At 42.5% G+C, this 25,715-nt stretch overlaps 1 protein-coding gene across 4 annotated transcripts in view; it reads left to right on the top strand.

Moving 5' to 3' along the window:
* Window positions 1-25,715, top strand: part of LOC146805099 (CD99 antigen-like) — a 262,650-nt gene that overhangs the window by 132,363 nt on the left and 104,572 nt on the right. For all 4 annotated transcript variants that reach the window (XM_085622237.1, XM_085622239.1, XM_085622238.1 and 1 more), the window contains exon 5: window positions 7,683-7,730. In XM_085622237.1, the coding sequence (XP_085478363.1) occupies window positions 7,683-7,730 (48 nt within the window). The remainder of the gene's footprint in view (window positions 1-7,682; window positions 7,731-25,715) is intronic.

The raw sequence follows: 25,715 nt of genomic DNA, 5'->3' as shown, positions 1-25,715 counted from the left end.
TAAAATTAGCAAAAAATAAATGTGGATAAATACAGACGGAAACAGCAAAATAATAAATACCATAAAACCGGGAGCCCTAATTATAAAATACATGAACAATATGATTAAAATAAATCTGGGTGGCTTGGTTTAGGACCTAATAGAGGAAATAGAAAATTAAAATTGCTAAAACTCAGTTTATAGGCAAAACTAAATGTAATAAAAATTAGACTTCAGACAATTATATCTGTAATACTATTTAGTCTAACATACCTGATACGATCTAACTAATCTTCGATAAAACTCTCTCAAATCTTTAATGTGTGAGAAAAAGGAGGATTTTGGTTTCCAAACATTAAGCTATCACAAATGGTTCAAACTGAAATGTCCTAGCCAGCCTTTTAAAAGTGGAGAAGAACATTCATAGGCATGTCTTCATGGTTGGAAGCAAAAAATAATGTATTCCTGTGGAATTTCTATTTTACATGAACTTTCTTATGATATTTTCCTGATATTCCCAGTTTAATGTTAACAAAACAAATCGTCTACAATTTAAAGCTTAGTATCCGGTATTTTGTAGAGAATAAATCTCTCTGCGATCTGCAACAATCCTACAAAAAAGAAGTTTAAAATTACAGTACTTCGGTAAAGCTAGGGTACTAAAGATGCAAGTCAATTAAGATGCTCAATAAAGGAATAACACATAATATCCTTGTCAGATATAAATGGAAAATAAAATCTGAGGGAATCTGAAAGGGCAAAATGTATCTTGATAAATTGGGTAGCTGAAAATGTTGACATCTCGACTAACTGACCTGCAAACTAATATTTTTGTCAAAGTTTTTCAAAAGGCTGTTTAAGAGGTCAACTCGGTTTAAACTATATAGAGTTACCTTGGTTGGCAAACAATGGAAACATTTTAAAATGTCATGAGGGTTGGGTTGAAGACCTAGAGATGTGGAAGTTTCTTGTCAAGTCTCAAAGATCAGCTGAAATCCTTAGTTGGCTCTCTCAGCAAAAAGTAATTGCTGTGGGCTTTATTGGGTGCCTGCACCATTTAAATCACTGAAACTGCTTAGCACTGACAATTGCTTGCTTGATATGTGGTAAAGTAGGCACTCTTAGATACACCATTTACATATTCAATGACCAGTATTTTGGGATAAAGAGTCAAACAAAAATGTCAAGAATTCCAGGATTATCCATTAGATACAAATATGTAACCTGCATATAGAGTTTTGGATTACTGAAGGAGCTGTGGTTGTCAGAAAGCATATTCTCCTAAATTGGAAAGTTGGGGGTTATGCAAAACTTGATTAACTGGATTAAAGAACTATCTTTTCTAGTGACTCTAAAGGGCCTTTTTACAGTGAAAAATGGTCTTCTTTATTGCGATTGCATGGCAGAAATTCTTAAATTTCTTTGTCGAAATATTATAGTGTTAATTGTATGTTGCAAAATATAATATAGAGTATCGGTACTATTTGATTTTGTATTACTCATTACAATTATTTAGAATGTTTGAGAATTGTTTACCGGCTAAAAAACTGTAATATGAATGGAGTATTGTTTGTGATATATAATCCATTTGATAATATACATAAAATGTAATAAATATAACAAAAACAAAAAGATTAGCTGGCTCCATAGAGGAATATGTCCATTACATAGGAATACATAACACCCACATAGAACACACCTTCTTCATTTACTTGGCAATATTGGGGCAGATTTATGTTTCCTGGCGCATCCCTGCAAATCAGCAAGGATGCACCAGGAATGATGCGTCACGCAAGTTTACCCTTGCGCCACACATGATGCGCCGCATTTACAATGCGGCGCATCATGGCGCAGGAATAAACAGATGCGTGACGCACCCGATGGCGTAAGGTTAGCGCAGTGCTTCAGTTGCGTCGCAAGCGCGACGCAACTCCAGCACTGTTCCAACCTACCCTATCCCTATCATGGTGCGTCAAGCCTTACGCCTGCTTCAAGCAGGCGCAGGGTTTTGGCGCATCAGCGTTGGGAAAGTGACTCAGTCAAATCTTATAGATTTGACTGAGTCACTTTTCAGGGGCGTTCCTGCGAGGGAACGCCCCCCCCTCTGTCGACACTCCCACGTGAAACCTGACGCAGGTTTTACGTGGCGCAGGGCTTTACATCGTGACGCATCTCCATAGATGCGTCACGATGTAAATATGGCGCAACGTGGCGCAGGGTTTACACCGCCGCTGCGTCACAAAAGTGACAAAAGTGACGCAACGGCGGCGTAAAAATGGCGCATCTCCAATATAGATCTGCCCCATTGTGTTTATCCTGAGACCAGACAAGAGGCAATACAAGAGTAGACATTGTGGTGAAAACCCAGCAGCATCTAAATACCAACAAAGGAGATATATATATATACAGCTACATCGATGATGAATATCATGTGAATCTATCATAGGATTTTGCTCTCAAAAGGTACAAACTTGAAAATGTGCTTTGCATCTTCTATTTGTTCTAAATTCGTAAGCGACCCACAAGGCCTCCTTGTGATTTTGGGAAAATTATAAATATGTTCAGATTGTGTACACTTACTGAGCCCCCATACATTTCAATGACAGGTTGAGCCCACTTTCTAAATAAGGCATGGGGATGGAGTCATTCTTGTCATGCCAATGACCAACTCCTACTTTTTCATTTTCGATTGTCGCATTCTGAGTACAGCTATTAGATGGCCATAATTTTCACAACAAACAGTCCTATAACATACTCAATATTTGTATTGGAATAATGGACACCAGGATATCTCTTGTGATGCATCAATCTCTGTAGGCGTTTTAGAGTCCTCAGTTGCCTACAATATGCTTGCCTTGAAGGAGATACAATGAGGTCTGCTTTAATAATGTACAGAAGTTAGAGATCTTAGCAGTGGTTTTGCCACAAGCTCACCACGAGCCCATCATACCAACAGACATTCTTGGTGGCACCAAATTTAAAATGGCAGATACATACACCCATTGAGAAGCACAGCTACATCCATACCACCCAGCCATTTCTGCCACTACTTCCCATGTTGTGTCAGATAACCTTTGCATGTCTTCATATTTTGCACAATATTACTGACAGGATTTTAGATGTACTACGTGGATTGGCGGCAGTCCCCCTAGAAGCATCTAGTACTCATACTTGTCCCTTTTGGCAACCTATTATCTCCACCACACCACTTTGAGTGCATTTAATAATATATACATATAATGGTAGGGAGGCACTGATTCTCCAGAAGAAATACAGGTCTGGCATTTTTAACATGGCCAGTAAATGAATTCACTAAAGGAGAAGTTATTTGCAACCGCTCCACACTTTTGCCCTCCTTGGAATACGCAGAGCTGGTTAGGAGGCTAGCCTTATGCTGTTCCCACTGACAAAGCAAGCATCACAGGAGACCTGCTCAGGGCCAAAGCACAGAGAAAGGAGGCACCTCAGAGTAAGCTTTTGCTCCCCTATATTGGCATGGAACCTAAAGCATCCAAAGGCAATTCCTAGGCATTCAGTCTTGATGTATTCTCTGCCACAATGTCATACAAATGTCACAGCGCCAATGTAATTTACACAGCAGTCAAGCACCTTACTGCTAGATGTTGTTATGTTAATTCTGAATTGCTGCTGAATTTATGGGTGAAAAGGAACCTTCACTGATGTCCCGGTGGAAAGAGTGGCTACTTGTAAGCTCTTGTCTCTATGCATAAGGCTTTTTATCTTTTTATGGGACATCCCTTCTCTATGGATCAAATTGGAGCGAAACACCAGCCGGACAACTTGCTGGTTACCACATCCTAATCCTCTCATTGCCAAAACATGCAGGTAAAGGCCAAAGCCCCCCCCCCCTTCTTGAAAGTATATTGCGGCAGTCTGTTTTTGTACACTGCAAAATATTGAAATCACATGCCTCTCCTTAAAACCTTAAAAGAAACTTATCCCCTATAGAAGTATTTAGATGAGCTCTAATTTCAGCCATAATGTTCACACCCCAAGAGACTGTTCGTTTCCTGATGCGCTACCTTTATAGATGAAAAATCAAGGGGATCAGAAAACTAAACCAAGAAATCAAACAAAACGGCTTGCCATTCATAACTGCCCTTCACTTAGTTACAGCTTGGTGGTTATAGGAATAAAACCTTCTCTGAGGACAGCCAGTATATGACAGTGTTTGCATACATTTGGAGAAGGGGCTCTAAAAGCATCCTTGTAACATGTTTCCTGACACAGGTTCTTTCTTTCCTGGCTGATAACGATTTTTCCAGCACATAATCCCAGATTGTTGATTCACCAAAATGGCAGTGGTGGTAGAAACTACAATACACACTTTTTCACAGGAAAATATCTCAAAAGGTTGACTGGTCTCACCATTAGTCCCTCAAGTACCTCATATTTGCTGCTGAAAGGCGAAGGCCAGGGCCAGGAGTGGAGTCAGGGCCTTAAGAGCCTCTTTTACTTACTGTTTCTGCTACAACCTGCATGACCTCCTAGACCAGGGGTTCCCAAGCAAACGTTGGGAGTAGTAAGAGTAGTGACTTTAATGACGCATTCCCTTCAAGTCCTTCACGAGGTTATCAAAGTAAAAAAATTTCAGAACATCATTTTTACGTGTTTCTACAGTTATTTTCATCTAAACTGACATACATAACATCCTGTTCAAAATATTGGAACCTGCAGGAAATGCTAATCTTAAATCATTATTACTTCGCTGTTATCTGGGATTACTGCTATACAATTAACAATGGCCATTTGAATGAAAATGGGATACAGAAATGTGGAGATAAAAATAAACCCACCTATTTCACATAATAAGGTACTCCTAGAAAGGTACAACTAATAGTTGAGCCCACATCCTAGTTTTCCCTAGTCCTAGTTCCATCCTATCCTGGTCCCTAATTCCTAGTCCCATCCTGTTCGCATATGCTGAAATTCGAGCCATATTACTGACGCAGACTCTGAAACATGGAATGACCTGAACTACCCTAACGAAGATTTTTTGTTTTTTCACATCTTTCGATTAAAAAAGAATAAGAAAATTAAATGCTAGAAAATCTCTAGGTTGATTTTTACTGCTAGCACGTTCTTCCCTTACGCATAGAACACCATGCCGAATCACTTTTTCGGGTGGGTAGCTGTAACTCCTCTTCCCAACCTCCCCTAAAGTGTAGACACAACTTACGTAGAGGCCTTGAGGGCAAGATCTTGATTGCTCACTATAGATCAATAACAATAAAGGTTGACGCATGTTAAAGCGGTGGTAGATTTCAGAACACTTTGTTTCTGAGGGCTCTTGAAGTTCAAAATATCCTTTGTCAGACTTTGAAGACAAAAATGAGCTGCAGTATGCATTAATATACTCTCATTGTACTCATGTAGGGAGTATCACAAGCAAACATTACACGATGCAAAGTGTTTCTTTTATTCCAAACTCCAGTAATTAATATTTAATGAAAGCTACAAGAACATAATTTTTCAGCTTTTAGCAGATATCCAAGTAGATTCAAAAGACATGAGGATTGGTCCACAGAGGCCATAAATGGACATTTGTCTCTGAACAGGGACTGACACTTTCTTGACTCAGACCCCGTGGTCAGGGACATCATCTGGGTCTAAAGCCCTGGTGATGGAATAGTAATTACGTATCAGAACAATCAACCAGATGCGAGAGAGGTTGGAATCCTGAGTTCCAAATAGACACGTAAATTAAGAGACCAAAGAACAATGACCTGTGCTAATCTAATTAGCCAGTTTCAGAGGTATCCTGGCATCCCAGAGGCATGCATCTCTGAGAGGACAAGAAGTCTGATAGTACCTTAGGTACTAATGTAGTTGACATCCTAGTGACTGTTACAAAGACAGGCATTACACCATTTTGTTCACCATCGGCATGAACTGATGGCAACTAGCAACTTTCATCCAACAGTACCACTGGGCATCTTTTCCATGTCTGGTGTGACTTTGGTAGACAGGATACTGCAGAACATGTTTGCGTTATTGAAGACCACTTATTTTTTTGTCTCAAGGTCCATGAATTTATATTAACCCAGCTTTTCAGACCCGCTGCTTCAACACAGTTGAGTTACACCCCCTAAATGGGTAGTTGAGAGACTGTGATCTGTGGTACATTGAGGGGCTATAAATACACACTCGGTCATTCTACTGTTTGGATATAAAACAGCTCAGTTCATTAAATTATGCTATTGATGCAAGTGAAGGGGGTTTTAGGATTAAGGCAACAGAAGTTATGGCATGAAGAAGAAAGTTTGTCTATATTCTCCCCGTCACCACCTCTTAAATAATAGTACAACTTTACTTAAGTCACCTGCTTTTCCCTAGTTGAATGGCGGATGGGAGAGTCACTAATAAGTTTTGCCTTTGTAGCTGTGTTGATTGGCCATTTATATCAGGAAACTCCAACCTTTTCTGTAACAAAATCTACTTGTGGTGAATGAAAATCCTTCCAAGGTACTACTCTATGTATTGTTGAAACCTCATGCAAAATTATCAGCAGTCATCACCTCAGTGCCTCAGGCAGAGTTGCCAGCACTGATGTAAAAAACATAAAAGGCCTTATCAATTTGGAATGCCTCTAAAGTGGTGATATATAACATGTATTGGTGAATCGGAAGTTCATAGTGAAGACTTTGGGTCTCAAGATTATGTTGGGAGAAAAGCCATCCGACAGCACGTTGGAGCCCCCCCCCCCGACATCTGAGGTTTCTATCTGACCGCTGTCTCGCGATAATGGCAGTCGGAGGGAAACGCGTGGGGGAATTCCGCAACTCTTCTGACGGGCTCACGAAGCCCATACGGGCGGTGGTTGGAAAAGTAATCCCCAAATGTCAGCAGAACCAGCCTCAGCTCTGCCGTCTGGATTACGATTTCACTTTCCTCCTGCCCTTTCATGGCAGTTCGACTGCCATGAAAAGGCAGACAGAAAGTGATTTCCTTCCACCCGGCCCTCCTCTATGGGGCCTGTTGGCCACCAGTGGTGCACCCCTAAACATCCCTGCATCGTGTGGCGCAGGGATGTTTAAAAAGTGCATGTTTCTTATTGCAGTTTGCGCTGCAGCCGGCAGCACTAGCCGCAATAGGAAATATGCACTTTCCAACTGCTGTGAAGGGGGTCACACACTAATAAAGGAAGAGGTACCACCTTCTCCTTGTTGGGCGGTCCCTTTTCTGACATGACGCAGGTCAGATGCACGTCCAACCGGCATCATAATGGGGCCCCATCTTTGCTTTGAAATAACATATGTTTATTGTTACCCAAATCAATGGTTGGAATAGGTGAGTTGGAAATTCAATTGGAAATTCTGCCATTTTTCTTCAAATATCAGGTGATGAGTTCTAAAAATACTCACATTGTGTCATTGATGCAAGCTTTTGATTTTGGTATAAACATATTAATTAAACCAAGCAAAAGCTTCTGATTTAGTTGGCAGGCTGAACACAGGAGAGCTACTTTCAGATAGCTGGTGAGTTACCAGTAGCTCACGAGCTTCTCGTTGGAGAAGCCTGATTTGGATACTTTAGCAAAGTTGTGCAAGTGTTGAGGTTAAATAAAGTATAAATGTGATGCTGCCTGACAAGGACGGAGATTTATTTATTTGTTCATTCCTTTACTGAATTGTGAGTTACTTTGTCTGGAAATTCACTCAGCTTTCTCTGCTTATTTGCAGGCACTCCCACGAAAAAACCTGCCCCACGACCTGTTCCAGGAGGTGGTGGTAAGTAGAATACAACCACAAAATATATATTGTGATGTCTAAACATTGTTTCAATACATGGCTTTATTGTCACTCCCATTTCCTTGATTCTTATTGGATGGCTTGCATTGTCTATCTTGTGTTTGTTCATTCCCTGGAGCATAGCCTCTTTACTTTTGTCCTTCTGCTGCTCACTTTTATGGATTTTTTTCTTTTTTCTTTAAGACTCAATGAGAGTGCATTTGTTTTCCAGTGTTACGTTTGTGTACTTCTGTTCCCCCCTCATGCTCCCTGTTGTTCACTCTCATCCAAGAACTTTCCTACACCCGTTGCTCTCTCTCGTCAGTGTGCTTCTCCTTTTCCTGCGCTCCTTTCTCCTTGGTGTGTTGTTCTCCACTGTGTGCTGCTCCCCTCCCCTCCCCTCACTGCACTCTCCACCTGCACCCCACAGTCTCACTTTTCTTGATCCGGTTTTCCTTTGCTAATTAAACTTATTATTATTTTTTTTAACCTTTACGGCATTTTGGAGGCATGCACAGCCACGGTAACCTGTTCATTCTTGGTTTTTTATCGGCAGTCATGTGCAGAATAATTTTGTACTAGATTTCTTGAAGTGTAGTTTAGGTGTAAAATAAAGTGTCTTTGTGAGTACATGTGTGTGTGTGGGGGGGCATGCGTGTGCGTGTGTGTGTATGTTCTGTCTTCGTACTCTGTCTGCCCATTGATCTTATACACATGTAGTGCTGAAGCAGACACTGGGGGTGGGCTCTCCTCACATACTCCCAGCAAGTATGTGCAAATTCTACTTCTTGGGGGTAAAATATGTTCTCTTTGAAGTGCTGCCTCTGCGCCTAATATTAACAGAAACGTCTTGTGCTCTGGTCATTTGAGAGGCCCCCTTTTTTTTTTTTTTTTGTTTTTTCGGGTTAAATCAAAGCCGTTTTGCCCACAAGAAAATACACTGGCAGAGGTTCTTAAGAATAACTCTCCATTTATCCATATGGATGCAGGAAATTAGAGAAATCTCACTGTCATAATGTAGTATGATTAACATTACATTGGTGTGAAATGTGTTGTATGTACCAGTATAAAGCCCTGCAATAAACCGTTCAATTACACTCTGCAGCTGCAATGCACTAAATGCATTCCTTTATCCTAAGGAATTATATGACTTGGGAGGACCAAGTTATGCGGCATGGCTGACTAAATTATGCAGTAAGAAGAAACAAATAATGTGGTATACTGCGGCACATTTTATGATTGTTACCTCATTATTTTGATCTTTTCGCACATGTTAAAACTACATGGGCAAAGGGTTTCACCTCATTATTACTAGTCTGACACCCAAATATAGCAATAAGCAACAGAAACGTGAGCAGTTAACTTTTGGGAAAGACCTTCCATTGCACAACAATATGAGTTTCTACAATTTTACTCACTTTTGATTCATTCAAGCTAGAACAGCATTTCTTGCTAATATCAGCAGATTATGCAGCAAATAATGGATTAGGTGTTAAATGCACGGAATTAATAATTATGTGGAAATCGCCACAGGCATAAAATGTCATAATTCCAGTGACCCTGGTCATAAGCCAACTGCTTATACCAATTTTTGTGTAAAGAATATTGGCCATATATCTGTAACCTACTGAAGTGTCCTTGGCTTTTAAAAACTGTCCCATGATTATACAAACCCATGCCACCTAAATTATTTGCTGGGTATGGCTGAAAGACTGAATCTTAAGACAACAGTTTGCAGACAATTCTTTGCAGGAAATGTTTAAACCCTCGCACAGAATTTCTACTGGTCAGGTGTGATAGTAGGTGTTAATTAAATGTGCCTCTCTATCATGTGATTCATGTCTCCCCCTTTTAACTTCACACTTTTTTTTGGTGAGAGCATTATAATTAGGGCTCCTGGTTTTATGGTACTTATTTTTTTTTAACATTTCCGTCTCTATTTATCCATATTTATTTTTGGGCCACCTTTTTGGTATTTAGCCATATTTAATTTGTGTTTTTTGAATAAAGGGAGTTGTAAAATGATATATTTCAACATTTATTTTACTGATAAATATTCACTCATACTTTTCTGCTTATCTCTTTAGCAAACTAAACAGCCAAATATATCGAAACACTACACCCACAGGTACATATCAGTATTATAATACACATATATGTTAACGTATGACTGTTTTTAGGGTAATTTCAACCTGTTTTCCAACATTCCATGCTGTCTATCTGCTCAGCGGTTGTCCTGGAAAACATGAAGATAGCAGGGAGGTCACCCAAATGAAGCACATTTTTCCGCTTGCAAAAATAAATACAGACAAGAAACACATTATTTTATGTCTGTATTTATCTGTAAAAATCAGTAAAAATTGAATAATGGGAGCCTTAATTATAATTTGGTGGCAAACTGCAAAGGTATAGGCTTGTGTCGTCTTCTAGAGCTCTCTACTGCTAACACATTTTAATTAATGTATATTTGGTCAGAAGAACCGCGACGTGAACATGTTTTGCTATATTATGAAATGTAGTCTGCCTGCAGCACTGTTATATTAAAATGTTGGCCCATGTGTGAAAGGTCTGGCTAACTTAATGTTGGTATATTAAATAGTGTGCTATTGAGCTATCTAATACATATTGTTCAGTCACATTTTCGGTAGATTTAGTTCTTAATTGAGACAATACTGTTCTTTGAAATAATTACTTTTGGGACAGTTGACTGTGAGTTCACATCCACACATGAAAGCTGAGAAGCACACCAGAGTAAGCCTGCAGCCAATACCAAATCTGAGCCCTTGATTGCATGCTGGCCCCCTAGCACTCATTTTTGGGGACCACCACTTATTTGTCCTCATCAGGCTTTGACTAGAGCAAGAGATAGAAATACGCACAAGGAGGAAAGGAGGAGGATGAAAAAGATGGTCAAACCCTGACAAAGGGAGAAAACAGGGATGGAAAAACAACTGACGTGAGTGAGAAGAAGGGGCAGGGAGTGTTTGGTTGTGGATTAAAGAGGCTCGAGGTGTCAGCATTTGTAAATGTGACGATATCCTTCTCAAAAACAATTTCTACCCAACTTTTTCAGTCTCAAAAGTTCTTGGTGTCCAAAGTTGACTAAGTGGGCTAATAGGTAATAGTATAAAAGATCATAGGCATACTGGTACAGACGATTGTTGCAGAAGAGTAGAGGAAATCCACCTCTTAGGTACTCGCTATGGTTGGGTTTTACTGCCGCCACTCAAGACAAACCTTGACAAGAGATTTAGGGTTGTGGAAGCTGAAAATGCCTGGGTGGCTGTTGCTTACCAGGTTCGAGGTCTCTTCTCTTCGTTGACCACCGTCTGTACCAGTATTTCTGTAGTCTGTTATGCCGTTACACTATTACATATTCCAGTAGAGTGAATTCATTTATGAATTTAGAGCCCAAAAGGCTGTCACTGTGCTGATGTTTTTGCTGACCGTAGGCAAGTGGAGGTGGAACGAGCCCCTGGGGTCCCACACCAAGGAATACACAGGCAGTTGAGTCTTGGAAAAGTCGCCGGCAATGAAAGACGACGGAAGTTTAAAAAAACCTAAGCTGGCTCTGTATATACTATACCAAAGTAAGGTATATTGTGCACACAGTTCAATTGATTCACAAAGGTAGGCAGAGGTTAAAGTAAACAGTACCTTACTCTCTGTTTGTGGTAGCTTGTGCGAGCAGTAGGGCCTTATCAGATGGTAGTCCTAAGCATTTAATGTACAACTCAGGCAAAAAATGATTTCACACACTCAAGGACAGAACTCTGACCAATTGGTTTGTATAAAATATTATTTAGTTGTATTTATTTTCTAGAACCAAGCCAGACCTGGTATAGGTAAGTATAAGAATACTTTGCAAGCATATGCAGTTTAAATACAGGTTGAATGCAGTGCATTAGTAACAGTAGAATTACTTTGTATTTGCAGATAGCTGTATTACTTTACAATTACAGCCAGGTTTCTCTAGATAGAAAGGCTGGTGCAAGTCATGAGGGAAAGAAAAAAAAAGAGACAATGGGTTTTGTAAACTTATTACAGGTTCACAGTACTACTCACAAGCCACATTTAGTCCTGGGAAGACAGAACTGAGTTTGAGTCCATGGGTAAGATTCGGTCAAATGGGCACTCAAGTCGCACTGCCAGTGGCACAGAGGCGGCTGGGTGCAGAGTGCAGAGACCTCACGTTAGCCAATGGGCTAAGCACGGTCGTGGGCTTGGGGACTGCAGCAGGCAGGCCACCAGATTGGAGAATAAAAGCTCCTGGTGTCACGGTCAGCACTGTAAGGCCCAATGGCCAAAACAAGAACTACATTACCAGCAGCACAGGGGTGGCCAGGTGTAGGATGTGGTCTTGTCTGATGCTGCAGATTCGGTCACTGTTCCCTGGGAGTCAGTCTGCTGCTGTTGAGGCGATTGGTGTCTTTGGGAGTCGGTCAGGGTGTCTCCTTCGGTCGTGGTTGAGGGGACCTTCTAGTTGTTGGCTGCAGGTTTGATTTGGGAGCTTGTTGAGGTTCAGGGGTCACTGGGATCCAGGCTAGGATTGCTGGGAGCACCTCCTTAGGGTGGTGGTGCACTCGAGCTTAGGCGCCGGTAGCGGAGTGGAGGAGACACACAGAGTCGGCCGGAGTCAGAGTTGGTTGGTTTTGAGCAAGTTCAGTGCTCACGGGAGACAAAGTCCTTTTTAGTTACAAGGGCAGGGCAGGTTCTCCGAGCTTTTGAGGACTGCTGACTGCAGGACACACTGAGGTTCTGTTGGAGGAGTCTGAGGTTGGGACAGGCCGGTAGGACTGGGGCCAAGTCAGTTGGTGTCCTCATCTTCTTCTCTCCGCACGGCTGTTCGATGCTTTTTCTTCTTGCTTCTTCTTTTCGGCTCTGGTCTGAGGAGGCAAGATTCAGGGTTGCACCTAAATACTAAATTTAGGGACATTGCAGGTAGACACAGGTTGGTACCAATAGGTCCCTTCCATGGGGTGTGTACACCCCCTATTATGCCACCCTCCAGTGGGAGGCGGCATGAGCCTCACTGTGGTAGGCTGTACCCCCCCCATCTGCAAGATGGCGGGGACTGAGAGTTGTGGTTCACCTCGTCTTCCCTACCTGAGGGGTGGAGTTGGCAAAGATGGGCACACCGCTCTTCCTAACTTGGTTTTCATGCTGATTCTCCTCCCCAAAGTGGGTTTCAGAACTGGTGGGGGCCAGTTGCTGGAATCAGCAAATGGCTGGAGTAGCTCACAAAGGCGTCAGGCCTTTGAAGCTTACCCTTCGTGGACCCTTCCCATCTTGGGGAGGAGGCTTGGCACCTCGTCCCAGGACGTGTTTTGTTTTAGGACCTGAGAGCGCAAGCTCTCGACCCAGGGGTCATAGCTGGTGGTGGCAGCTGGTGAGCAGCTACTCAGCCAGTACACTAGAGTTAGGTAGTTTTTCAGGGGTCATCTCTAAGATGTCCTCTGAGTTCATTTTTCATTAAATCCCACACTGGCATCAGTGTGGGTTTAATGTGCTGAGATGTGCTGAGAGGTTTGATACCAAACTTCATGTTTTTTTAGTAAAACCATTATGGTTCTGTGGAGTTCGTAATGACAAACTCCCATACCATATACTCTTTATGGCATTACTGCACTTACAATGCCTAAGAATTGACATGACAATGTAGGGGTACAGGGGTCATGCAGCTGTACCCTCACCACTGGTATAGTGTACCCATTTAGAGGGGAGGCTTACCTATGCCATGGCAGTGGGTTGTAGGCATGGCACACAGGGATGGGTGCCTAGTTGACTCTTCACTTTGTTTTGCACCAAAATACGCCGCCTGCAAAGGCAGTGTGTGTGTAAAGGTACAGGGCCACCAAGGGTGGCACAATAAGTGCTGTAGTCCTGAGAGGCCTTCCCTGCTCACAGTGCCCTCGGTACCTAGGGTACTTTTTACAAGGGGCTTACAAGTGGCCAGAGAGTTGACAATTGGGATTTGCAACTGTACTGTTTTAGGGGAAAAAATAGGCCCTGGGTCCCTGGTTGGCAGGAGCCCAGCGCACACTCAGTCAAAGTACATCAACATTAAGCAAAAAGTGGTGACAACCATGCAAAAATAGGGCACTTTCCTACAGGGGGCAGCTGGAACACCGGCAGCCGAGACCACTATGCCAAAAAAGAACACAGCGTCACACTCTGTCGAAGAATGCGTGATAGAGATCGAGTGGCAGGGAAGATGTCTCAAGGCCAAAATGGCCGCGATCCTTCAAAAGAAGGAGAATTTAGATGCCTCCCTCCGAGATTGATTACCATATCCCATCAAGACCTTTGACGAAACATACATAGGAGAAAGACTCTGGTGAATAGGAACCTGCAATGGCTCCAGTACCACAGGAGGAGGAGGAGGAACAGAAAATCTTCTATGAGGAAGAGGACCTAGAGTCACAAGGTCTGTTCCAAGACATAAAAGGATCAGAAGGCATCAAGGAGCAATGGCAAGATCTCTATGCGATTACCCCGAGCAGGGAATAGATACATACCCGTTGAGGCCTTCACCTTTGGACACCATTGCCATGTGTATTCAAACAGTAAAGAAAGCCGCAGACAACTACGGGGTCCAGTTGAAGGAGGAAAATCAGAGGAGCCTGGACACCAGAAGAAGCAGTACAAAATATAAACATACTGGAATTAAGAACAGTTTCACTTGCTTCAAAAGCCTGTCAGAAGCGGTATGAGGTAAATCAATATAAATTCATACAGACAACACAACATTGTTCTACCTCAACAAACAAGGAGGAACAAGATCTTTTGCCCTATTAAAGCTATCACAGGAGATATGGAGGTGAGCCATCCAGACACAGATGAGCATAACGATGATCCATCTACCAGTGGCAGTGGCAAACAGCGTAAGAGCGTACAAACTGATCAGACAGCTGTCCTCATCTCACAAGTGGGAGCTGAATCATGCAGTGACCAAGAAGGTGTACAAAATGTTGGGGACACAAGAAATAGATCTGTTTGCAAGATCAGAAAACACGAAATGCAGTTTCTTTGCATCCAGACTCCCACCCCACCACTCCATAGAGAATACACTGTAGATTGGTTAGGGAAATTAGTTTTTACCTCGATCTCACTGGAAGACAACAACATACAGTGACTGCCAGTGTCACACGACCTGCTTTCCTTGCAGGGGTGGGGGAGAATTCTACACCTGGAACCAAACACATTGAGTCTAGCAGCATGGCTCCTGAGGACATAGAGTTCGGACATCTGGGACTCCCAGAGAAAGCAATGGCAGTCCTTAGAGAAGCAAGAAGACAGACAACAAGAAAATGCTACACAGTCAAATGGGAGTGATACAAAAGATAGTGCCAGATATCTGCTCTTCTCTGGAAAAGGACAGGAGAGACTACAGTCATCAAATATCTTACACATCTGCTAGACAACAATCTAACTTACTCGTCACTAAAGGTACATCTGGCGGCGATAGTGGCCTACACAAGGGAATATTTAGGAAGAAGCTTCTTCACAGCACCTGTGGTTGCTAGAAGAGGCCAAATGGATAGCTCAGACAAGTGGTGTGCCAACACCCATGTGGAACCTGAACGTGGTGCTTACCCAACGGATGAAAAAACCATTTGAACCACTCCATATGGCCACCATAAGATTCATCATGCTAAAGACAGCGTTTCTAATAGCAATGACATCGCTTCACAGGGTAAGGGAACAGTAAGCACTCACTATACAGGAGCCATACCTGCAGATACACAAGGACAGTGTAGTCATGAGGACCATCCATGCTTCCTGAAAAAAATCATAGTTCACCATCACATAAATCAAACAATCCAAATAGAGACTTTCTTTCAAGAACCAATGACTCGGGCCGAAAGAGCGCTGCATAAACTGGATGCACGAAGGTTGATAATGTACTACCTGAAAATATCAAAAAAGTTATTTGTATCAACTGCAGACAGTAACAAAGGGAAAACGGTCACCAAGATCACCATTGCAAGATGTATACCCTAGACAATTCAAATGTGTCACAAAAAAGCTGGCATAGAGCTAGGAACTAAACCAAGAGCACACTTGACAAGGAAGAAGGGAATTACATTAGACTTATGGGCAAATGTGCCGCTGAGCAAAATATGCTTGGCAGGCACATGGACATCAGTACCCACGTTCCACAAGACACTACTGCAGTGATGTCCAGGTGAACAAGGAAGCACAAGTAGGGCAATGAGTGCAGAGGCCTTTATTTCCAAGCTCATCCTCATATCCAACCCGTCCACCACAGTACAGAAACCGCTACAAAATTGATGACAGCATACGAATCCAGAAAAGATTCACACAGCAAAACAAAATGGTTACTTAACCGGTAGAAGTAGTTTTGGAGTGACCCACCCGCATCCCCAGGAAATGAGGTGAGACAAAGTAAACCAGGACATAAATGAGGTACAAATGAGGAAGCCTATGTAACATTGAATGAATCACCAGAAAAATAGATGGCGTTCACGCACAGAGGCTTCGATACTGGCTTCTGATGTCAGGAGAAGGCTGCACCAAGCGCCAATTTGTATACGCCCAACAACCCAAGAAAAAAGAGAAAGGGAAAAGAGTCCTACGAGAGGAGAGTTTTTGAACCACCGACTATATGGCAGAATAATGCAAAGCATGTGAATCCAGAAAATTCTTCCAGCTGCATAGCTACCCCATCAGCAGCAAATTGTTTAGTTTTTGCCTGCATTGCATTTTTTCTCCAATAATATTTTATTCAGAGCACAAAGGGGCTTGAAACAAAAAAATTGTGCAGCAGGTCAGTGACAATCAAAATTAGTAAGAAAAAAAACTATTTAGAAAATTATTAATAATGGAAACCAATGCTCTAGAATTTTAAATACGACCAGAACTCCTACAATCTTCAAAGGAGGACAGGTCAAACCACCAATTAAACTCAAATGCTATTGTGAGTTGTTGTCTGACAGGAAGCCTAGCAGGTGTAATTGATTAATATTCGATTTCAAGTTGGAGATCAGTTGTAGACCAGTAAACGGGAATAATATGTGAAGCGGGAGTCATGAGTTCCCCTGAAACAGGGCAGCAGACAGAAACTAGTAGGTCCCAAACAAGTTCTCAGGTACAGCCAGAGTCTGGCTAAAATAAATGAATCAGGATAATCTGTTGCAACAGCCATGCTTTGAGTCCTAGATGTGTTTATATAGCTGCTTCCAATCCATAACCTCTATTTCAGATCAGCTTATTTGTCTCTTCTGTAACAAGCACTGGCAAAGCCAAAAGGCCTCGCCTCTCTGAGAGCTATTGGCTTTGCCAATGTTTTTAGTCATGTTGTAGAGTAGCGGGACTGCTGTTCAGCATGGCTAGATGTTTTTAAAAAAGCTGTATAAAATTATTTTAAAAAGCACTATGCATCTGGACTTTCTTTTTAAAAAGTGGTGTGATGTGGCCAGCGATAGAAGGTGGGTGGTGGGAGGGAAGAGGCAACACAAGCAACAGGAGGGTGGGTGATGAGATAGGACGGAAGGGAAGACCCAATACAGACAATGGGAGGGTAGGGGGTGGGAAGGAAGATGCAACATCGACAAGGGGAGGTTAGGTTGGGGGTGGGAGAGAAGAAGCAACACAGACAGGGGTAGTGGGGAAGAAGAAACTACAGGAAGCAAGATGACTGGAAGAACAAAACAGAAAAAGCAACAACATGATGTGAAGCAGAAGAAAAGAAAAGTACCTCAATCACAGTGCCAGAAGCAGAAGGGCCCTGATCAAGATTAAGCAATCTGCATTTGATCCATGCTGATAGTATAGATAATTAGTAGAAACTGCGGAAACTAAACAAGGTTGCTAAGAGACTGTAATGGCTGTAAAGGTTAGCTTTAGTACATGAGGCGAGAGAGTGGGGCAAAGTAACTCTTCCGTGTTGTCACCATAGGTTGTTTAAAGACTCAGGAACATAGCAGTGTGTGACACCTGCTACTTTCTTCTTTTTTTTTTTGCAACACCAGGAGAGTTATCAATTTAGCTCAAGTTTTGCGTTGAATATTTTTGAAATGTGCATTTAAGCAATGGATGGAGTACAGTACAACTTTGATAATCGGCCATTAAGAGTCCTACAAATGCATTGCTTGGGATGCTACATGCATAATAAGAATCTGGGAGGAGCTGAGCAACTAGTTTGAAAGGGTTTAGTTACGCAGTTCCAATGGTGGCTGGGAGCCCACTTTCAGGAAGTGTCTGCCTTTCCAGCCCTGAAAGTAACTCACTCAGCCCTCCCTCACTTACAGCACACTGCACCTCAGCCAAAAAGGGAGTTCCTCTATCCCCTTTTTCCTTGAGGGTGTCTATCACAACCACTTAAAAGGAACCCTATTATTAAAGCAGTGGAGCACACGCACCACTATCCCACCTTCAGTTCTGTGGGGGAACACCACCTACTACCGTACACCATTTAGGTTTCCAGGATAGATTATTTCACACTCATGTCCATTATGGAGCTGCTTTGGACATTTGAGGTGGTATCAGAGCTCATGTGACTGCAATTTGTTTATACATGGTGGTTGTTAGTAGACATTTGGGCTGTGCGTGGGCACTAAAGCCAGTGTGTGGGCTGTGAATTTGGAGATGTCAGAGTGCATATGATGACTGTGTAAGCCTAATTTACCTGGATGTTTGATGGACATGACCCAATATATTTATTTTTTTAAGACATGACCCAATATATATAATGGCATCACGGGGTATTACACCTGGCTTTCAGAAGTACTAGTTGAGGATACGGATGGAGCCAATAGAGTAAGAGGGCAGAGCCAGTGGAAGAAGTGGGTGGAGCTGGGGAGGTGGGTGTGGTCTCCTAAAAATATAGGAGCACCTGCACTTAATATTTTACAAATTAAGCACCGGAGTACACCCGGTGTTTGACCATATCCCTCCTTGGGTGTTGTAGATTGTGACAGTTTTAGGTTGCATTTAGGGGAGCCACGGCTGGATTAACGAGTGTTCGTAAGGACTTATTTTTACTTGGGGTTTTGAGAGCATAAAGAATTATCTGCGGATTGAGTACCACTTCTGCAGATCTGCATTCCCCTCTGAGTTTGAGTACACGGTTCGCAGCAATATTTTTTATGCAAATTGAAAGATGAAAAAACAAGGGTGTTCAAAGTTTTGTTAACTCTACTAATATACCACAATCTAACTATATAGGACATCACAGCATATCTCAAATCCAGTGATGCAAACTATTTAATAGGAACAGAATACTCAAACAATAGGTGAGCAATATACCTAGCCCTTACCTATTAGGAAATATTGTGTTGTCAACCAAGATGAACATTTTGAACTAGAACGCAGCTGCCCTAAGGCATATTTTGGCAGTAATGATGGGATGTGCCCAGCGTGAGAATAATTTAGTGGACTGTGATCTTCATCCGTTTTTCATGGGTAATTGAATTTGCTGCTAAGTTTTGTTTTTTAAATGGCTGTCTAAAGTTGCTGTGATTTAAGGGTAGTTCTAGAAAGTTTGGGGAAAGCAGATCCTTCTCTCACAACTAATGAATGTTATGCGTAAATCTGTCCCCCACTTGAGATTTTTCTAATCTGAACCTGAGCTCAGGAATGTTTATGCCCCCCATAGAGAACAAATCTGGTAACCACTGGGTGATCCCTCTACCCCCTCTTACTCATGCAAGTATATCGGTCATCAATTACCGTTTGTTGAAAAGTTATGTAAGGATGTACAATGAAAACACTTCCCCTAGCAATGGTATTGGGGAAGAGAGGCCACATCACCATGCACATGGGGTTCTCGATCCTTGTGTGGAAGCTTTCAGTGAAGTTCCAACAGTGCATGCTGCAAGTTCATCGGCTAATCAGTTTCCAGTAGTCTGCTAGCATTAGCTTCTGTGTATTTCTTTTAACCTTGAAGCCTAAATCCAATCAAAATCATATATTCTTTTACCAAAGCATTTGTAGATCCTATAGAAAAAACAACAAAACACTAACAGAATTAAGTAGACAAGACAGTAAACACAATTTCTAGTGTATTCAAACATAAACATCCAAAAAAACATTAAAATCGTAATGATGATTTTTTGTTCTTTTCAAACCGCATTCCTCCTCCTTCACCATTAAAGTAATGATTCATTTTAAGGCAGCAGCCACTTTTCATTCCAAGAGCTTGGCCAACGATGACTTCTTCCTTTGTCTAAACTTCATAGTCTAAGAAAAGATATAAGGAGAAAACTTAAACCTGCCCCATGGACCTTAAAAGTGGTCAAGCAGTCCATATCACTTCCCTGGGGTCCTGGCAGTCCAGCTGCTCCAGTGTAGGGGACTAGTACCACACCTCGCAATATGTGCTTATATGGAAATGCTGTGGAGCTTATCTGCTTTTGTTGCCTTTCCAGAAGTCTCTTGGAAGATGTGGAGAAACTCTTTGTGTTGGACTATAGATCCTTTTGTTCCCCTCAAATGAGTGCTTTGCTCCAGCTATCACTACTCATCATAAAAAAAGAGGTGGACTCCTATCAAACACTAAAATGATATGATCTTGAGCAGTTTCTCTCTCCTTTGCCATTTGTCCCCTGCACCACGGCCTAACTGTCAGCTATTGAAGATGCTCACCTGGCATGGGTACTATCAGCAGTTCAGAACAACTGGTTATGCTCTGTAGGCATGGAGGAGGCATACTTTTATGTGGCTGTATGAGGATGACTGAAAGTTCATCCAGTTTTTTCAGCATTCCGTACTGGTGATATGAATTGTGCACCTGCATTACCTGTACAGAATGCTGGCCTTTAAACTCAGTGTGGTCATAAAAGGCTTTTCAGAAATTAAAGCGCCAGTACTGGCCTTTTAATGGCTGTCTATGATCCTTTCCTGCCTTCAGCCGGATGACTGTCTGATGAGGGTATCTCTTCAGAACCGGATTAATTGAATCTGGATTTAGTTTCCAAGACCTTATTCAATCTTGGATTCTCAGTAAACTTAGCAAATTTGTTTCGAAATCATGAAAATGGCTTCAGTTTACTGGGATGATTGTGGACTGGTCATGCAAGACCCTTTTTCCTCCAGAAAGTGGGAAAAACAATGCAGACCACGTGCCTCATCCTAATGTGGAGCTTCTTGAAGGGACTAGGGAGACTGGAGACCTTATGCATATGGGTTGTTGCTCTCCCTATGCCATGTTGCTTATGAGACCCCTTCAGCTTCAGTGGGCAGAGCACTGCAATTCGCTGCTTCACTGCCAATCGCAGTCTGCCCTACTCTGAAACTGTCTCGGAGAGTATGGGCCCTTGTCATAAATCAATTGACGTGGCGGACCTTCTTCCGACTGCATCCCCAGGTCACTGTCGCAGCAGGCTGCCACAGATTGCATATGGAAGGTTCTTGTCCAGAGCTTGCATCCAAGAACTTGTGATACATGCTGTCAGATGTGATGCATCACTTGGCATTACTTGTTGGGAGTCAAACGCAGGCCTTCTGATATTAAAGGTCTTCCTGTCATTGTTCATGTTTAATGTGATCATGATAAACATTAACATTGTTGTGCTACTCTCTATCTGAAAGTAAAATGGGCACTCACTCATCATAACTATGCTGGCAGGTTGGGCCAGCTAGTAGTTGAACTGTCCCAGTCAGTCTTTTCCCAGGGCTAGTTTCTTCCAGTCTAAGGCGCTGAAGAGGAGGTGGGCAACAAAGAAAACTGACTGACCAGTTGTTTACAACTCTCACTAGGAGTGTACATTTCTAGCAAATAAAGCTCAATCAGTTAGTCACTCTTTCACCTCCAAACATTAAGAATTATGCTGTGGTGTCCTACAAGTCTCCCTCTAATCGAAACTTGTAACCACAGATTCCTCACGTATTAAAATATTTCACAGGTGCCACTGTGCATCCAAAACTTTTCCTAGCAGTGCTCACACGGACCACTAGGCTGCACCTTGCATCTCCGCATTGGCTTTGTTGCACCCATGAAGTGATGTAGTAGAGCTGCATATAAGCGCCACCCTTGTGTGCTAACGACGGTTCTTTTTTTCCAAAGCCTCCAAATGCTGAACCAGAGCTAGGCTCCCACTTTCTTCAGCCTTTCTGCAACTCCCAAATACTTAATTTAGGGTGCAAGAAAAATATCCTCATCAAAAAACGAGGGCATCAATGTGTCACTTTATCCCTCCGGATTGAGAAGTAGATTCCGCAATGGGTCCTGATGCTCCCCTGAGTTCCCAGGGTCATTAACAACACTGCCGCCGGTTGAGGCCTTTAAGGAGACCTTGCTGTGCACATTTGGCAATCTTTCACCTCCCTCTGGTGGGCCCTTTGGCCTCGTGGATCCGAAGGGGCCTCCAGTTGATTTATTGCCAGCTGATCCACCATTTGCATTATCTGAACCCCTGAAACTCACCTTGAGTTATCCATAGACTATAGTGTAGATTTCCACTCTGGTATGTACGCCACCAGCACAGAATCTGCCATCTGACTTTGAGCTGGCTTCATCTCTACCTCAATCAAGGTTGTGCTCTGAACCAGCTGTGACACACCCAGTCTCCTTAACACCTGGGTCTTATCCTCTGCCTCCATTGCCTTGGAGAGCTACTCAGAGACTCCATTTTTATTTGGCTCCGATTGTGACCAGAGCTTGCCACCACCCAGTGAGGACAATAGGGGCAATGGGAAAGATGTAGCCCTCACTATGATAATGGACTGACAAGAGGCCAGTGGGCTTGATATTTGCCTGATACAGAGTTGATTTCACCTCTTCTGCCCCCAGCAGAATAGAGTTCTTCATTTGCTGTGGTGAGTCAATGTGCTGCTGAGGTCCTGTACCTACAGCTGCCTTCTGTAGAAGTGAAAACAAATGTTCTTAAAGAGGTGAGCAACCTCGACCTGCATCATCTGATCCCTTGCTCTCATTCAATGAAGCCCTCACTGATGCTTGATGAGAATTTGACTAAAGCCTTGTTTATGCTCGCCGGTGAATAGGCAGGTGACCAGACATTCTATACCAGCACCAGGCTGCCCTAACTTCCTTATGCAGCATCCTACTCCTGACGGTAGTGGTGGATGTGTCTCTGCTAGTTTGGGAAGGTTCTGTGGGGGAGGTCGCGATCAGAAGACTCTGGTGTCTGGCAAATTGGGGCAGGACAGTGTGGTTCCAGGAACTTTTGAGCTTAAACCATCTGTCCTCCAATCAGGCTACCACTTTGGAGAACATCGTCTGTTACAGCAGCATGGCAGGGTTCTGTGCCTGTGCAATCTACACCTCTCTACATGGAGATTGAGTGGCAGCAGTTAACTGTGTTTGACCCACCACCTGAGGTTGTGGATGCCATGCTTGTTGCCAGGTGTCAATCTACACAGTCCATTTACGCCAAATTTGTAGCCTGCTGTTGAGTCTGCAAGACAGACTCATAACAAGCCAAACTGTTGGATGTTTTTTGTTTGTTTTGTCTTTGGTGCTGCAAGGCTTGTGCTAATAAAGGTTATATATTTTGGCCTTTTTGCATTTAAATAACCTGTTGCAATGCAGTTTTTTACAGTTTTAACACAGGTTTCCGCCAAAACTGTTTTGTTGCCACAACAGGACCATAACTTAATCTTGATTTCCCTCATGTGTACTCCCTTCGAGCCTATGCACAGCTGTTTGTTGCCTTTTCTGACCTAAAAGACTGCCTTCCTCATTGCGATCACTTCAGCTCATTGCAATCACTTCACTCCATGCTCTATCTATACAACTGCTCCACACTGCTTTTTTGTGTGAAAAACTGGTGCAGAAGACTTGGACAGCCTCTTTGCCGGATGATGTGACTCCTTTAAACATGGGCCAATTCATCACTGCTCCAACATTCTTTGCCCTACCGCACACCTTCAAAGAGGAGGAGAGGCTCCATCAGTTGGACCCCAAAATTTCTTTAAGCTTTTACATCGATTTTACCAAGGACCACTGGGTGGACGATTATCTTTTTGTGGGGATCTGTAGGCTGTGCAGAAGAGGACTCTGTCGAGGTGGATAGTCCTCTGCATTATGATCTGCTATGTATTGGGCAAAAGCAGCCTCCAGAATGTCTGAGAGTCCATTTCACCTGGGCTAAGGCTGCCACCACTGTTGGTACACAGAATACCTGTCTTTAACTTCTCTCAGGCCAGGACATGGGCATCAGTGCACATGTTCACAAGCACTACTGCTTTGACAGCCATGTCTGACAGGAAGGGCCTTTCGCCCATTCAGTCCTGCAGGATTTTCTGGCCTGAGCCCACTCCTCAGATCCTCCATCCTGGGAAGCATTTCTACCATCTAAAAAAGTTCGAAATCAGGGGTCTGCACACTGGTACTGAGAATTGTTTTGGCTCTGCGTTCAAGGGCGTGCAAAGAGTAAAACATGAAATTGATGTTGGCACACAGGATTGAAACTTTCATGCGGCTCAACTCCCCACTGGCTGAGTAGAATAAAGCCAACATGGAGCCGCACGGCACTCCCCCGAGTGGCGCGCAGGAGCTATGAAACATTTGAGGATCCAGTCTTGCACCTGGGTAACATTCTGAAGATGAGGAATTTGAGGTTAGAGTATCCATCGGAAAGATCATTATTGAAGGTATGAAGTTTGTTCACCTTGTCTCCTTTCCTGTTTATCACAAATATTAGGCCACCTAATGCATTTCTCTTATCCTTCAAGCAGCGTTTCATCACTACGTTTAACCCAGCTTATATTCAGCCTCCCAAAAGACCCGAACCAGATTTTTAGCCCAGCACTATATCTCATTTTAGGTGGTGGATGTGTCAACATTTTCTAAACCTTAATTCACTTCAAACTAAGGTATTGCTTATAACTACATCCTTGGTCTGGGCAGAAAAGGCCTGATTTCTTGCCCATGTAGGATATATAGGCATCCAAATTGGTCAGATTCGCAAGTTAGACTTTCAATCATTGTAATAAGTGTATGTTTCCCCCGACTTGAATTGCTAAAAAGAATCTTTTATTTGCCTGAGGTCAATTGACATATTCCAGTCATAAACACCTTGATCGAGTAATACCTGAATTATGACAATTCGGTTTATCTCATGGCATCGGAAAATGTTCTGCATGAGCTCAAAGTTAAGCATGCTGACTTAAGCAATCTGTGGCTCTGTAATTATTAGCCGGTGTTTCCAGATAAGATCCTACATTGAGTATTCTTTCATGGCTACATTGGCTTCCTATTCAGAAACATGTTATTTTAAAATCCATGACAATCATTCATAAAACCTTATATCAAAACACCCCAGACTTCACTGCCTCCAAAGTCTGTTAATTTATTCCCAGCTGATCTTCAGGATCAGTCAATAGAGCACTTATAACAGTTCCTAGGGTAAAATGCACTACTTTCCGGAGACCAAACTCTCTCCTAGTCTGGAGCCAACATCTGGAACACCCCACCTATTCACATACAGATAGAAACATGTCTAACTAGCTTTAGAAAGCTTTAAAAATCCTGGCTTTTAACTATTTAGTTGTGTCTATTGTCTTTGACCTTTTCTTACCTCATTGTTTATGTTGCCACAAAGCTTTCTACGAGGGCTATCTTCACCACAAAAATTTAACATACCCCAGCATTGAGCTACTTTTATTAAAAAAACATTGTTGTGAGTTATTAAAAAGGCAAAGCATGTAAGTGAACTGCCGGCCTTATATGCCATTGAAGCACACCGTTCTTACCTAATGGGCAAATTTATACTTTAGTCATGCCCCTCAACTTTTGCCCCAAGTGGCGGAATGAATCTCACAAAAATGTGGAGATTTAATTTCTAGTATTTTTCCGTGGCTCAATAGACGTTGCAGAACATCCGTGTAGGACATGATCATTTCCATCTGCACAGATACAGAGATCCATATTCTTATGTTCATGCTTACTTACACACGAGTCGATCAGTACAGCGTGTACAGTTGCATCAAACACTGCCCTTGCCTGGTGAATTATTTGTATCTCTTTTCTTTAAACATGGTATATCCCTCAATTGGAAT

Source organism: Triturus cristatus, chromosome 8 (assembly GCF_964204655.1).
Source record: "Triturus cristatus chromosome 8, aTriCri1.1, whole genome shotgun sequence".
NCBI classification, from domain to species: domain Eukaryota; kingdom Metazoa; phylum Chordata; class Amphibia; order Caudata; family Salamandridae; genus Triturus; species Triturus cristatus.
The sequence above is the reverse complement of the archived record's forward strand: the minus strand, read 5'-3'. Positions and strand labels throughout refer to the sequence as shown.